Genomic DNA, 12,769 nt, shown 5'->3' on the forward strand with positions numbered 1-12,769 from the left:
AAAACAGAGCCCTGAAGGTGGATCTGGTACTGATGGTGTATTTCTGTAAGCTTCTCATGGCTTGGGAGCAGCCAGTGAAAGTATGGAGATATTGCTGGAAATGAAACCAGGGATGAAGGACACCTGCACTTTGGGCAAGTCAAGGAGGGAGAACATCCCATCTGCCTGATCTGGCCAGTTTGCACTGTGAGCTTTGAAGGCCTGGCACTTGGAGCAGCTCCTTGGGGCTTACAAAGTGACAAGTGGTCCATGTAGGCTGATGCATGGCCCCACAAATACACTGCACCAAAGAGAGGATGCATTCCCAAAGGGACAGTGCACATCCCAGGAAGTCCTCAAAGGGGTCTGAGCTCAACCATGGCACATACATGTGTCCAGATAGGATTATGGATGATGACACCAACCCATGGAACAACCTACAACTGGACCAACAATGCAGCACACCTAGAGATAAAACAACTAAAGTTCATGAATTCACTGGTGAAGAGGTCTTGCCAGTCATTCTGAGTTAGTCAGGACTAGTTGATAAAACTGAAAAAGTAAATGAACCTCTCCTTGAAGAGAATGTCTTGGGCCATGTCCTCATACAGAAAGGTATTTAAATACTAGCTGCTCCTTGCTTTATGCTCAAATCTTAGTGGAGCTGTTGGTGAAATGAAATGTGCGAGGAAATCTCAGAGGTGGCAGCTGGAACACTGAGAACTGCTGTGCCTTTAGTAGCACTTGGACAGGTAGGAGCTTGCTCATAAATGGGAAATTCTGCTACCTTGAATGTGCTGTGAGGGCATCTTTTCACTGGAAGCTGAGATGTTATTCTCCTTCCCTGCAGGTGCACCAATTGTAGATTTAGAGAGGGAGTTGACCAAGGGGATCTTCAAATCTCAGTGGAAAAGTGTGACATATCCACCTGAAAGTACATGCCTGCAAACACCACTCTGTTTTCCAGAATGATCAGATTATGGATGAGCAACAAAAAGCATTTTTTAGGATCAGCAGCTGACTTCAGTTCCACAACCTTTTGATGCTACCATGTGAACAGAGTTAGTTTCTGCCTTAATCAGCTCTCCCAGGGTATTGCTCTGCAGCACCTCTGAGCAGCCTAGAACCTGCAGCAGAGGGGCCATACAGCTCTTCAGCTCTCTCTCCAGCTGATCTAGGCTCTAGTGCCTATCTCAGCCCCATCAATTGTTCTATTGCATTTACTGAACCATCCAGAACTTGTGAGATAAAGCACTGTACAAATCCTGCTTCAGGAAAAGAAGTGGTTCAGCAAGGAATGAGAACTTTCCCACTGATGAGTTTGCAGAGACTGTAAGAGACTTGGCTAGACTTCAGAATCAAAGATGCCAGGGAAGTTATTTTGTAGTTAGTAAATCACATGTTAGCATCTGGTCTCTGACAGCACTTAAATTATCTTCAGGAATGGGTTTAGATCTGTGGGGAAGATCCTTTCCCCTCTTTTCTTAGGTCAGGGTTTGCTTTGTTCCTCGTATTTCCTATGAGCTACTTCCAAGGATACCTTACAGCGGCTGATGAACAACAGGGATGAATACTCAGTTACCACTTTTGCATCCAGCTGAGAATGTTTCACCTCCACACCCTGTCCGGTGGCTCTTTGGTCCCACTGCCTCTGATTTCCTTAACAGAGTTATTTAGGTGCAGTTGCATAAATGCAGTTTTTACAGCTAAGAAACTTAGTTCAGCGAGCAACTGTTCTCCAGGGGTTCCCCTGCCTCCCTCCTGGTATTGAGAATGCCTCCAACTGCCCTGGGGCTAGTCTTTATAGACTGCCTCAGTTACAATGGTTTCCAGGGCTTGATTCAGCCAGCCTCACCAGGATTAATCCTGCAAGAGGAGATAGCTCTTATGATTCAGGGCTTACTCGTCTGCTCTGACTCTGACCAGGGAGTCTGCTCAAGCAGCTGCAGTATATCTTCTGTGCAGGTCCTGCAGCTGCTGGGAGAATTCCCATCCTTATATTGATACCGTAAATTAAGGAGTTGCTTGTGAGTGGTTCAGACAGGTCTTTGCAGATCACTTCAAGTAACAAGAGATGAAGCACGACATCAGGATGTGACATCTCAAGTCCACACAAGCACAGAGAAGAGCCAATATACACCAGGGAAGGCCTCAGGCAATGTGAGACAGATTTGATGCCCTGCCAAGGAGCTCACACACTTCATGTCATATGAAGGGTTATCCTTCTGTGCTCTGTACTTTGAAATGTGATTGAAGAACCAACAGAGACAGACAGCAAGCTGATTTTTGTGTTGGTCCCTGTGGCTGGACCCAGTTTGACTCAGCAGCCCTGTGATTCTCCTTAAAGCCCAGATCAGCAGTGATAAATAGTGCAGAAAGGGGAGCTCCTCTGTCTAATGCTCTGAGATCAGCTGGTACTTACAATTGGCCACACAACTCTTAAAAAAAAAGTTTGTTTTTGAGTATGGAGAGTAAAGAAAATTTTTAGTCTCAGACTTACAATGCCACAGCCATCTAGGAAATTAATTAGTTTATTTTATATGGTAGGACAGTGTTGACTTGTTGTTGGTTTTGTCTGGGAAAGCATTTTGTTTGTAGAGATAAAAGAGGAGGTTTGGAGTCAAGTCTGGTGGCTCAGCTTGGATGAACAATTTCCAGGAGTGTATTTGGTAAATGAGGTGGCTTATCAGAGCCTGGAGTATTTCAACCCTGAGTTACTGAGTTAGGGGAAAAACTCTGTAACCTCTAAGTCATTAGTGTGATTCTTCTGTGGTGATAGAGAGCTTTCCTGCTACCCAGGGAAGGATGGCTGAGTCAAATCCAGGGAAATGCTTTCTTGCTCTGCTTGGCAAGAAATCGTGTATTAAGTGGACAGTAAAAGGTGCTGACCAGCAGCCTGAGTTCTTGGTCCTACAGTTCCACACAGAGATACTGCTCACAGAAGAGCCCTGCTGCCTTCTCCAGTATCCATACTTCTGTGAGAGGGGAGCAGTTCACCAGTTTAAAAGCACAATTTTCATTACTTCCAAATATAAATTCTGCATGTTGCAACTGCACTGGTGGGACAGCAGCTCTGTCCAGAATACGTAGTAAATTCCAGTGGTGTTGACAGCATCTCCCAACTCAGATTGGTGTACGCTTGAATATCCTCAGTGACCTGAAGTTGTGTGTCAGAGTAGCTCATTGTTTCTTTTTAAATGGTGTCCTGATACATGAGTCCATTTCTTGTACCTCTGACTCTCCAGAGGACCGAGGGGGTGATGAGCTTTGGACCACTGAGTTGCTTTAGCAATCCAAATAAAAACAAAGGTTGGGACCTCATTCGTATGAAGCCGATCCAGCTCTAGTTACCATGACACCATGACAATCAACTTGTTTACTGCTTCAAGGTACAGTCTAAACATTCTTGGCATGTCATTTGCATAGCAATATCCAGAATGCTTTGTGTCACTCTACTGTATTAGGGCTCTGCAAGTGCATTGAAAGGTTTCTTTACATGTATGCTTAACTAAAGAGAAAGAAAGGAAGAGAAAGGAGAAGGGAGCTTTACTTTTGGTAGCATGTTTCATACAAAGTGTAATCTAAACTGTGTGCAAAATTAAACATAAGAGCTGGATACATGACCCCCATATGTTCTGGGGAAAGAGGGAGGGGGGTAATTATTCAACAGAGGGTGGAAAACAACTGAGAATATCTAGGACTCATTTTGGCAGAGTACTTAAATATATGCCTAACTTTAAACAGGTGATTGACTGAAATGCAGGAAGAAAAAAATAAAAAGACACAAGGAAATGAGAAAACTGAGATTAGTAGAAGAAAAGGGAATAATGTCAGGGAGCCAGCTTGGCTGTGTGAGCTGGCAGCACTGCAGAAGGACCAGGATGGATGTGTTGGCTGGGAATAGCTGGTGGGTTGGAAGGGTGCATGGAGAGCTGTGCCAGGACACCGTGTACAGGGAAGCCTGTGTGGTGGTGAATGAGGCACCCAGGTATCTATCACCTGGCATAAACTGATGTCGTTCCTCTGCTTGCTCACCACTGCTGACAACCTGAGTGTTGGCTTCAACAGTTTTGCAAGCAGGGCTGGGGGTGAAACAGAGCCCCAAAATGTCTCTGAAAAGGTGAGGCCTGGGGACAAGACAGAAACTGGGGCAAGAATTGTGATTGATGGTAGTGAATGGCCAAAGGTATGCAAAGCTGGAGCTGGAGTCAGCCAGGGAGATGTAAGTCTTACCAGTTAGTGCAAGCAGGAGTACAAGGGGGTAGTGGTGGGAAGGCTGAAAGCCTGGAAAGTGATGCAGCAGCAGAACAGGTTTTTGATGTGCTGGAGCAGCTTGTATCTGGGTTGTGACAGATTAAGTCAGCTCTGCAAGGGGCCAGAGTAGGACTCAGATGGGTCTCAGACACCATCAGAACTATTTCACTGCAGTCACAGGCATCTAGGTAGAAGGCATGAGGTCCAGCAGGTTTGACAATGGCAATACTCCAGCTGTCTTGTCTTCCCTCTGTGCCCACAGCACATCTAGGCTCAGAACAGGTCGTGCTCAAAAGAGCACCTTGATGGCCAGGAACTAATGACAGGAGTTTCCCACATCATCAGCTTTTGATTTCCTTCCCCCTAGTACAGTGTGCTGTCCTCCCAGTTCTGGCACTAAAGAAAACTCAGAGTTGACATGGTGACATCAAAGATAAGTATCTCTTGTGGATTCAGAGAATCTCTCAGACTGGTCAACTCAGAGGTCAAAGCTGGTTTTCTCTAGAGGAAAGAAGTAATGGAGAGGCATGTTAACATTTCTGTGTCTGGTGTAATAAATGATCTGCAATCCTGTACACTGTTCCTAGCTGAGACCATGGGAATAGACTCAGGAGACAACCCACATCAGAGGTGGACAGCTTGCTCAGCAGGACAGCCTTTACAAATCAGACATCTCTGTGCTACCTCCAGTAGAACACCAGTGAAGAGACACCTCTGGTCTGAAAGAGCCCTGCCTGGTGCGAAGGTCTGAATAAGACAGCTCCCAGGCGTGTATTGTGTCGCTCCCCAGGTAACAGCCTCTGCCTCATTCAGTCCATGCATCTCCTTTGCATCGCCTGGCTTGCAGAGCTCTTTTCTCCCCAGAGTTACTGATACCCATGAACTTCCTCTGGGTTTATATCACACCAAGTGCAAAAAGACTATGGCTTTAGAGAAAATTTAAACAACATATGTACATGTGTTTTACCATTCTATGCTTCATGTTTTACCATATTATGCTTACTCCTTCTGCTCTGCCTTGCACACTACAAGCCACCTGAACACCTGCACATGTTGCAGGTCTGTATGGACTTCTACTATTATTTGGTATTTAGTTGAGGCTTGATTGAGAAGAGGGTTCTTAAAAAAAAAAAAAAAAAAAAAAAAAAAAAAAAAAAAAAAAAAAGAGGTGTAATCCAAGGCACTGCATACTTTTATGTCTGCCTTGACCAGGATCAGTCAAGTACAGGTAGTTAGCCCTCCACACAGGATATTTAAATTTTTAAAATAAAACTAAATCCAGATGTATTTGCGGCCACAGCTACCATGTATTCTCTCCAACAGTATGGCTGTATTTGCCTTCTGTGTTTATGCTTTCAGGTGTAAATTTGCTTGTGGAGAACCATTTGAGGTGTCTGGATGTGTGCCTAGTGCTATTTCAGGTGTACCAGGGTACCTGACATCCTCATGAGACTGGCAGAAGGGACCTTTCATCTGCAGACCCCTCTGGAGCAGTGGCTGAAGCCATGCAGACCAGATACTCCCACTCACCATCTAAAGTACCAGTACACACCTGTGTTCAAGCATGGGAGCCACTGCCTATCCAGCTGCAAAGTGCATAAAATAATGTATTTGTAGTCTGTGGCTGACACTAATAGCTTTCCTAGTTGGAGGGAGGGTAAGGAAAAGAATAGACACAGATCTGACAGGAGTTACTGTCTCCAAGGCACATTTTGGGTCCATTCTAACATCCTATTGATGTGTTTTCTCCAATTTGGTCTATATACACTGGTAGCAAATATGTGATAAAAATGTACTCTTTCCCAGGTGTTCTTTGTTGGGAACAAGCCTAACAGAAAAGGCCAAGGAGGAAAGGGCAAGTGAGAGAAGGTTGTAGCAAAATAAGAAAGGGGATATAAAAAAACTTAACAATGAAGCCTTTTTCCTGGTTATGATAATTGCTATTTCTTTCTTTTTTTTTTTTTTTTTTTTTTTTTTTTTTTTTTTTTTTTTTTTTTTTTTTTTTTTTTTTTTTTTTTGGTTAGCTAGTTAGTTTGGTTTTATTTATATATGCTGGATATATATGGGTGTGTATAAAAGAGAGTATATAGAGTAGCTCCAGAGCAATCATCTGTCCAGCACCAGGCAGCCATTCCTGTAGAGCTACATCCATATTAAGCATCAGGCCCAGCCATTTGCCGTCATCATCAGTGTCAGTATCCTAGGAGATGTCCTCATCTTGCATAATTACATCCTGATAAATGAGTACTTTGCGCTCATAGCAAAAACACTTTCAAAATTAATGTAATTGAGAGAGAGCTACTGTTGATGTACCTGTCTTCAAATCATTTGGAATATCATGCAAAACTGTTTTATTTAGGATCTTTTTAAACACCCACCTGTATTTTAAAGTAATCACATTCATAGACCAAATTATATTGTCCTTAGAGAATCAAATTTCAGAGCTGCTCTCAGGAACCTAAGGATTAAAAATTAATCATTGTTATCCCAGGAAATTAATAGGTAAGGTTCATTCTAAATAAATAAGAGTGATAGAAAACACCCAGTAACTCCCACAGCGTAATGCAATTCCAAAGCAGCAAGTCCATTTATCCCAAACACTATTCCAAGGCCATGGGGCCAGCTCAGAGCTGACACTGTGTAAATACATTAATGCAGATAAACCAAATTATGGAATTCCTGAGTTAATAATACTAGTTTTGTGGTTAAGAGCAACAGCATTTAAAATACCAATGCATGTTTTCAACTGTAAACCTATTTGATGCAGCATTTATGTGGAACCAAATGAGGTCGAGAGATAAAAATAAAAATCACATTAATGTAAAAGCCAAAACATGCAAATTAATATTAAGTATATATAAGTACACAGGTAATTAATGTTGAAAAGGTTCTTCATTCCAAACCTTTGGTTTTTTCCCCAGGTATCCATATCACGTTCACATTTTGTGGCTGTGAAAAGAGAGTGGTTGCATATGTGATGGGATGGGGTGTAGGACACCAACATTCAGCAAAATCCAGTGTGTGGAAAAGAGATCCCAGAATGATCGTTTGTCCTCCTTCCCCTGCCAGGACAGTCACTTTTGCTCTGGGATACAGTCTTTACAGCCTTCATAGCATCCAAAGAGTCTCCTCTCTGCATGCTAGGGCAGAAGTAATTCAACTTTAAGACAGAAATATGATCAAAAAATTGTATGCTGGAAAATATTCAAACTCACTTTGTGCATTTATAAATCTGCTTCCTGTTGGAATCAGGTGCGACTGGGCATTTTAGATGCTAAAATGATTAAGTAACTTTCAGAAACCTGCTGCCAAAATGGCTAGAGATAGAAAGTTGAAAATTGGCATGTTATGACATTCGCTTTAGCAGAGGTGCCCACGCTCTTCCCACAGCAAAATGACTTTAATTTGCCCAACCTCAGAGTCCTTGAAAATGACACTCTGAGCATTTGCTGTAATGATTTCTCACTAAATTAGAAAAATGCCCAACTAAGGAGGGATTATCTCTGCATGTGGATGTGGCATAATGACTGTCAAGTGCACTGAGAGCCCCACTGGGCTTTGCAAGGTACACAGGGTCTGCAGCAGAGGCCAGCGTGCACCGGAGAATATTAATACTGTCTTGTTGGGGCCATCCATTGTAATACTCCACTGCTGTTCAGACAAAATTATACCATATGAGGGAATTCTCTTTGCTACTTTACATATATGAGGTACATTTTAGAGCTGAGGATTGTTCCAAATTGTCTGGCTGACAAACTCAGTCCATAAAGGATGCAGTCACGTGTGTGCCCACACTCTCTGTAATGTGTGCATTGGCCAGGGCAGCATCACTACAAAATTCTTCCTTGCAGCCCACAGCCGCTGTGCCTGCAGTGAGGATGTGATAGTGAGCTTGATTCTGCACACCCATAAAGTTTTCCAGCGGCTGCCTCAGATCCCACCAGCTCTGGTTCCTCAGGACAAAATGTGTTCGTGCACAAGGTACTGCTTTTCTGCCAGGCATGCTGCTGCCCAGGTTTCACAGCAAGCAAGGAGCAAGCTGTGCGGGCAGTGCCACTGCCTCATCACCCCTATCACAGTGGTGAGAAGCTCTCCCTGTCTGCCTCTGCTCAGCCTCAAAGCAGGGGTGTGAGGAGGCACATTTTGTACATCAGAGCTTGTGCCATGGAGGAGCAGAGACATGATGGGAATGTGCTGGCAAGCAAGGATGTGAGAGCTTCAGCAGCACCACCACAATACCACTCCAACAGCTACACTCAAACGCTCAGTGCTGGTGTTCCTTGTGTGTCACTGCCAGCCAACTGGCTCAATCCCCTGCTGCTGAGCAGGCACGAGGAGCACACACACGCGCCTCTACGGGTGCCACTGGCTTCAGTGCCAGTGCTCTGTAAGACGATGCCAGATCCCTTGCTAAACCTACACTAGGCTGTTTCTGCCTCTATTTTGCAATGACTTTTCAAAACAAGCCTGGTAAACACGAGCAAGATGGGAGGTGAGCGCTGGAAAAGCTACAGGGTCCTGCTGTGCAAATTAAGGTCCTCTGAGGGGTCTTTTCTGTTGAAACTGGTCCACTGGGGAAGAACAGGCATGCAGGGAACATTATGGGGCCAAGCATCAGGCAAGACTGACTGACTCCTGTACCAAGGCCAGATTTTAGTCTCAAACCTGCCAAATTCACCCCCAACAGTCAAGGGAAAAGAAGCCAGGAAGATGTTGCCCATGGAGTGTCGTAACTACAAGCTTGCCCTGCCATCCCATCTCAGCTGGGAATGTGAGAAGCCAGCAGAGGAGGAAGCCAAGATGAAGAGGTAAGAGGTCTAAGAGTCACAGGAGTCAGTGGGTGAAGGAAGGCCACCAAGGAGCCTGAACATTTTGTCCATTTGCCTCAATCTTGATAATGCAGCTACCTAGTGTCACCAAATCCTTGCGGCTTCCAGACAGGGGAACACAAATCAGGCCAGACCACAGGGTGAGAGTACTGCCTTATGCCTGTCCTGCACTGTCATGTCTAATAAGTTTCCCACCACTGCACATCGTCCTGAGTGTCCTGAGAAGTCTACAGTGTACCATGGGCTGCAGGGTCACGCTTTCCACTCATCCGTGGGGTGGAGCTGCAGGAACCGTAGGTCTCCCAGACCCACAGCTCTACAAGGTGTCTTGGGAAGGCTGGAGAGTGACATGTTTGTTTTATTGACAGGACTTGCTGTTGTCCAAGCAGTGGGACTTTTACCTGCTCTGCCTTTACCCTGGGTGCCCAGGGATCTGAAACCCACATCAACTTCAGCCTGTGTGTGGAGCAGCATTGACCTTCTCCTCGAGGATTTCTCATGAGGGACATCTCCTGCCTCTTCCTGGTGCATGTTTTGGACATGCTCTGGGACAAAAATTGGGTCCCATCCCGCTTCGGGCAGGAACCTACGGTAGCCTAGGGACCCAAGCACATTTCCCGGATTGCAGGGCATGAAACCCGCCGTGCCAGGCGGTGCAGCTCTGCGGCCTCGCGGGGAGAGTGGAGGCATCGGCTGCGGGTGCAGGGACGGCCGCTGCACCCGCTGAAGATCGTCCCCGTGAGCCCGAACAGAGCGGGAGTCCCGGCACAAGGGGCTTTTCCCTGCACGAACGGAGCGGCGGCCGGAGCCCCGGGCTCTGGGTTCCCGCACCCGAGGAAGCTGATGCCAGTCCGGCCCCGCGCCACCGCTTGTGGCACCCGCGGGGCTGCGGAACCTCTCGGCTGCTTCCGACGGGGCTCCCCGAGAGCCACCGGGACGATCACCGGGTCACCGCCTGGAAACAACAGCAAAGCGCTGCCGGGAGCGGGGCTGGCGGGACCCGGTAGTCATGGTGGAGGGAGTCCCAGTAGGGTCGGTCCCGGCCCCGGGCCCGTCACCGGAGGGTTAGCGGGAGGCTGGGGGAATCCTTCCTATCTGGCTGCCGCGGGCACCGGGACAGAGGAGCCGAGTCCCGGCGGCAGCCCGGTGCTCACATTGCCCTGCGGCCGCAGGCAGGCTTGCGGCTGGGATGGCAATGAAAGCTGCTCAGCCTCTCTCGGGCCCGAGCTTTAGCTTCGCGGGGGAGGACCGAGAGAGCCCCCGGCGTCCTCTCAGAAGGCGGGGGTCCCATGCACCCCGTACCTTCAGCTCGACACGGAGAAAGGAAGACTCCCCGTCATCTGCGCTCGCCGGAGCGGGCGGGTCCCGGTGCCGAGCTGCGGCGGAGAGGGTTGGACGGCGGTGGTGCTCCCAGCGCACGCCCGGGGGCCCCGAGTGGCTGCTTTCTACGCGAAGAGAAGGAAATAAACCACCAACGAGCTTTTATTGTTATCATAATCATTATTATCATCGCCATCATCGTTTCTCTGCACATAAATAAATAAATAAATATCTCCCGCGGGAAGGGAGTGGAACGGAACGGTACAACCACAGTTGTGCGCACGGCAGCGACGAGGTCAAAACAAAACAATTTTGTAAAGGAAAAAAAAAAAAAAAAAAAAGGAAAATATAGTAACCCAAACAGCCTTCAACCCTCCCCGTCCGTCCGCCCGCTTTTGGGCACCGCCGAGTTACCGGAGGGAGCCCGAGACAGCATCCCTCCAGGCGGGCGCACCGCCCGTGCCGCGCAGCTTCCGCGCACTCAGCGCCCGTCTCGGTGCGCAGCGAGGTCTGCGAGGAGCTTCCCGGGCCCGGGGATGCGCCTGAGGGGAAACAAGTAAGAGAGCACTATGGGGGCACGCCTGGGGTCCCAGGGAGGAGTTTATTTACACCAGGGTGCCGGGACACCCGTCCCAGTGGGCCGGGGGTCTAGAAAGGCGAGAAAGTCCTTCGTAAATTACACAAATTATACAAAACAGTATAAAATCCTTCTGCTGCATGTCAGCACCGGGGCAGGCAGGACTCCCTCCCCTGCTTTCGCTACAGTTCCTGCGGAGCCGGGGTGGGTGCCCGGGTGGTTAGGGGGTGACTGCGAGACCTCTGTCGTCCTTCCCCGAGGAGGACGGAGACATGCGCAAGTCCTCGTCGTCCTCCGAGCACTTAGTGGTGGAAAGGGACGAGCATTTGCAGCTGTGGCCGCCCCCCCCGCCCCGATGGGAGCTACTTTTTCCTTCTTTCTTGTGCTTGACTCGTCGGTTCTGGAACCAGATCTTCACCTGCTTCTCGGAGAGGTTCAGGTAGGTGGCGATCTCGATTCGCCGCAGTCGGGAGAGGTACATGTTGGAGGCGAACTCCCTCTCCAGCTCCAGGAGCTGCGTGCTGGTGAATGCGGTGCGCATCCGCTTGCTGCTGGGCAGCTGGCTGGACGTGCTGTCTGGGAATGGAGAGGGGCGCACCGTCAGGACCGGCCGGACCCTCCGCCGCCCGCCCCGCAACGCCGGGCACTCGCCAGTCCCCGCTGAGCCCGCCTTGCCGCCCACCCTGCGGGGCCGCAGCCCTTCCTCGTCCCGGGGGTCCCCTGAGACCCGGCAAGCGGCTGCCAGGTTGGAGTCCGAGCCCACAAGGGCTTCCCCGTCCGCACAGCCTGGATCGGAGGCTCGGCGGGAAGCAGTGAGGCTTCCCCAGAGCATGGTCCGGGGCACCGACAGGGAGAGGTGCCGGGACTCCCCGTCCGGCCTCCGTGCGCTGGGCAGGCACACCCCTCCCCAGGTGTCTTCCCAGGGCTCCCCGGGATCCCCATCACCTCCCGCAGCGCCCACCGCGGTCATGCAGGCATGCAGCCCCCGCTCCCGCCCCTGCCCGCCTTACCCACGGAGATGCAGTGGAACTGCCGGGGGTCGGGCAGTGGGTATGCGCCCTGGTAGAGCGCCGGTGCGTGCCCCACGCTGACGGCGGAGACGGAGTGCTGCTGGCGGGCCAGGGGCGAGTGGCAGTACTGGGAGCCGAAGGGAGGGAAGGAAGCCTTGATGAGGGGGATAGCGGGCGGCGGCGGGTGCAGCTGGGAGGCGGTGACACAGAGCGGGCAGACGCAGAGCAGCCCGGCCTTGCGAGCGTGGCAGGCACCGGCCGGCAGCCCGGGCAGCGGGTGCGAGGGGTGCACGGCGTAGGGGAAGAGCGGTGGCGGAGGACTGCCCTCCCCTTTCTTCTCGCCCGCCTCCCGCAGCACCAGCGAGTCCACCAGGAAGGAGCGCGGCATTGCCCCGCGCAGCCCCGCGCAGCGCCCCGCGCAGCGCCCGCGCGGCGCCGCTGGCCAGCCCGAGTGGTGCTGAAGGGCGCCCGCCGCCCGCTTTAAATAGCGCCCGCGCCATGTGATGGCGGCGCCGGGCGCTCAATGGGCTTTCTGAGGCTCTTCTCTTGGCATTCACGCCGCACGCTCCCTCATTATTTCCCTTGTTAACTAAATGAACTGCATAATGTACTCTATTCTTGTCGACCCCACCCACGCCGTAGCAGGCGGCCTCTCCCCTCCTCTCCCTTTGGCGGGGTTATTTTCTCATTCTCTCGCGATTTAATATTCTTTTCTTTCTCTTTATCGCTCTCCTTCGCTTTCAGCCCAGCTTTCAGCCCGCTCCCACTTGTTTATTTTGCCGGCTGCAGCCGCGGTCTCC

At 49.8% G+C, this 12,769-nt stretch overlaps 1 protein-coding gene across 1 annotated transcript; it reads right to left on the bottom strand.

Annotated features, from left to right (window-relative positions):
* Window positions 1–11,179: 11,179 nt before the first annotated feature.
* GSX1 (GS homeobox 1) lies at window positions 11,180–12,357 on the bottom strand. Its single transcript, XM_041416074.1, has 2 exons — window positions 11,970–12,357; window positions 11,180–11,535 (listed from the first exon to the last, which is right to left on the bottom strand). Exons 1-2 carry the CDS (start codon window positions 12,355–12,357, stop codon window positions 11,180–11,182), a joined length of 744 nt encoding a protein of 247 aa, XP_041272008.1.
* Between the last annotated feature and the right edge of the window lie 412 nt (window positions 12,358–12,769).

This window comes from Onychostruthus taczanowskii, unplaced genomic scaffold (assembly GCF_017590055.1).
Source record: "Onychostruthus taczanowskii isolate IOZ18803 unplaced genomic scaffold, ASM1759005v1 scaffold50, whole genome shotgun sequence".
Lineage (NCBI taxonomy): Eukaryota > Metazoa > Chordata > Aves > Passeriformes > Passeridae > Onychostruthus > Onychostruthus taczanowskii.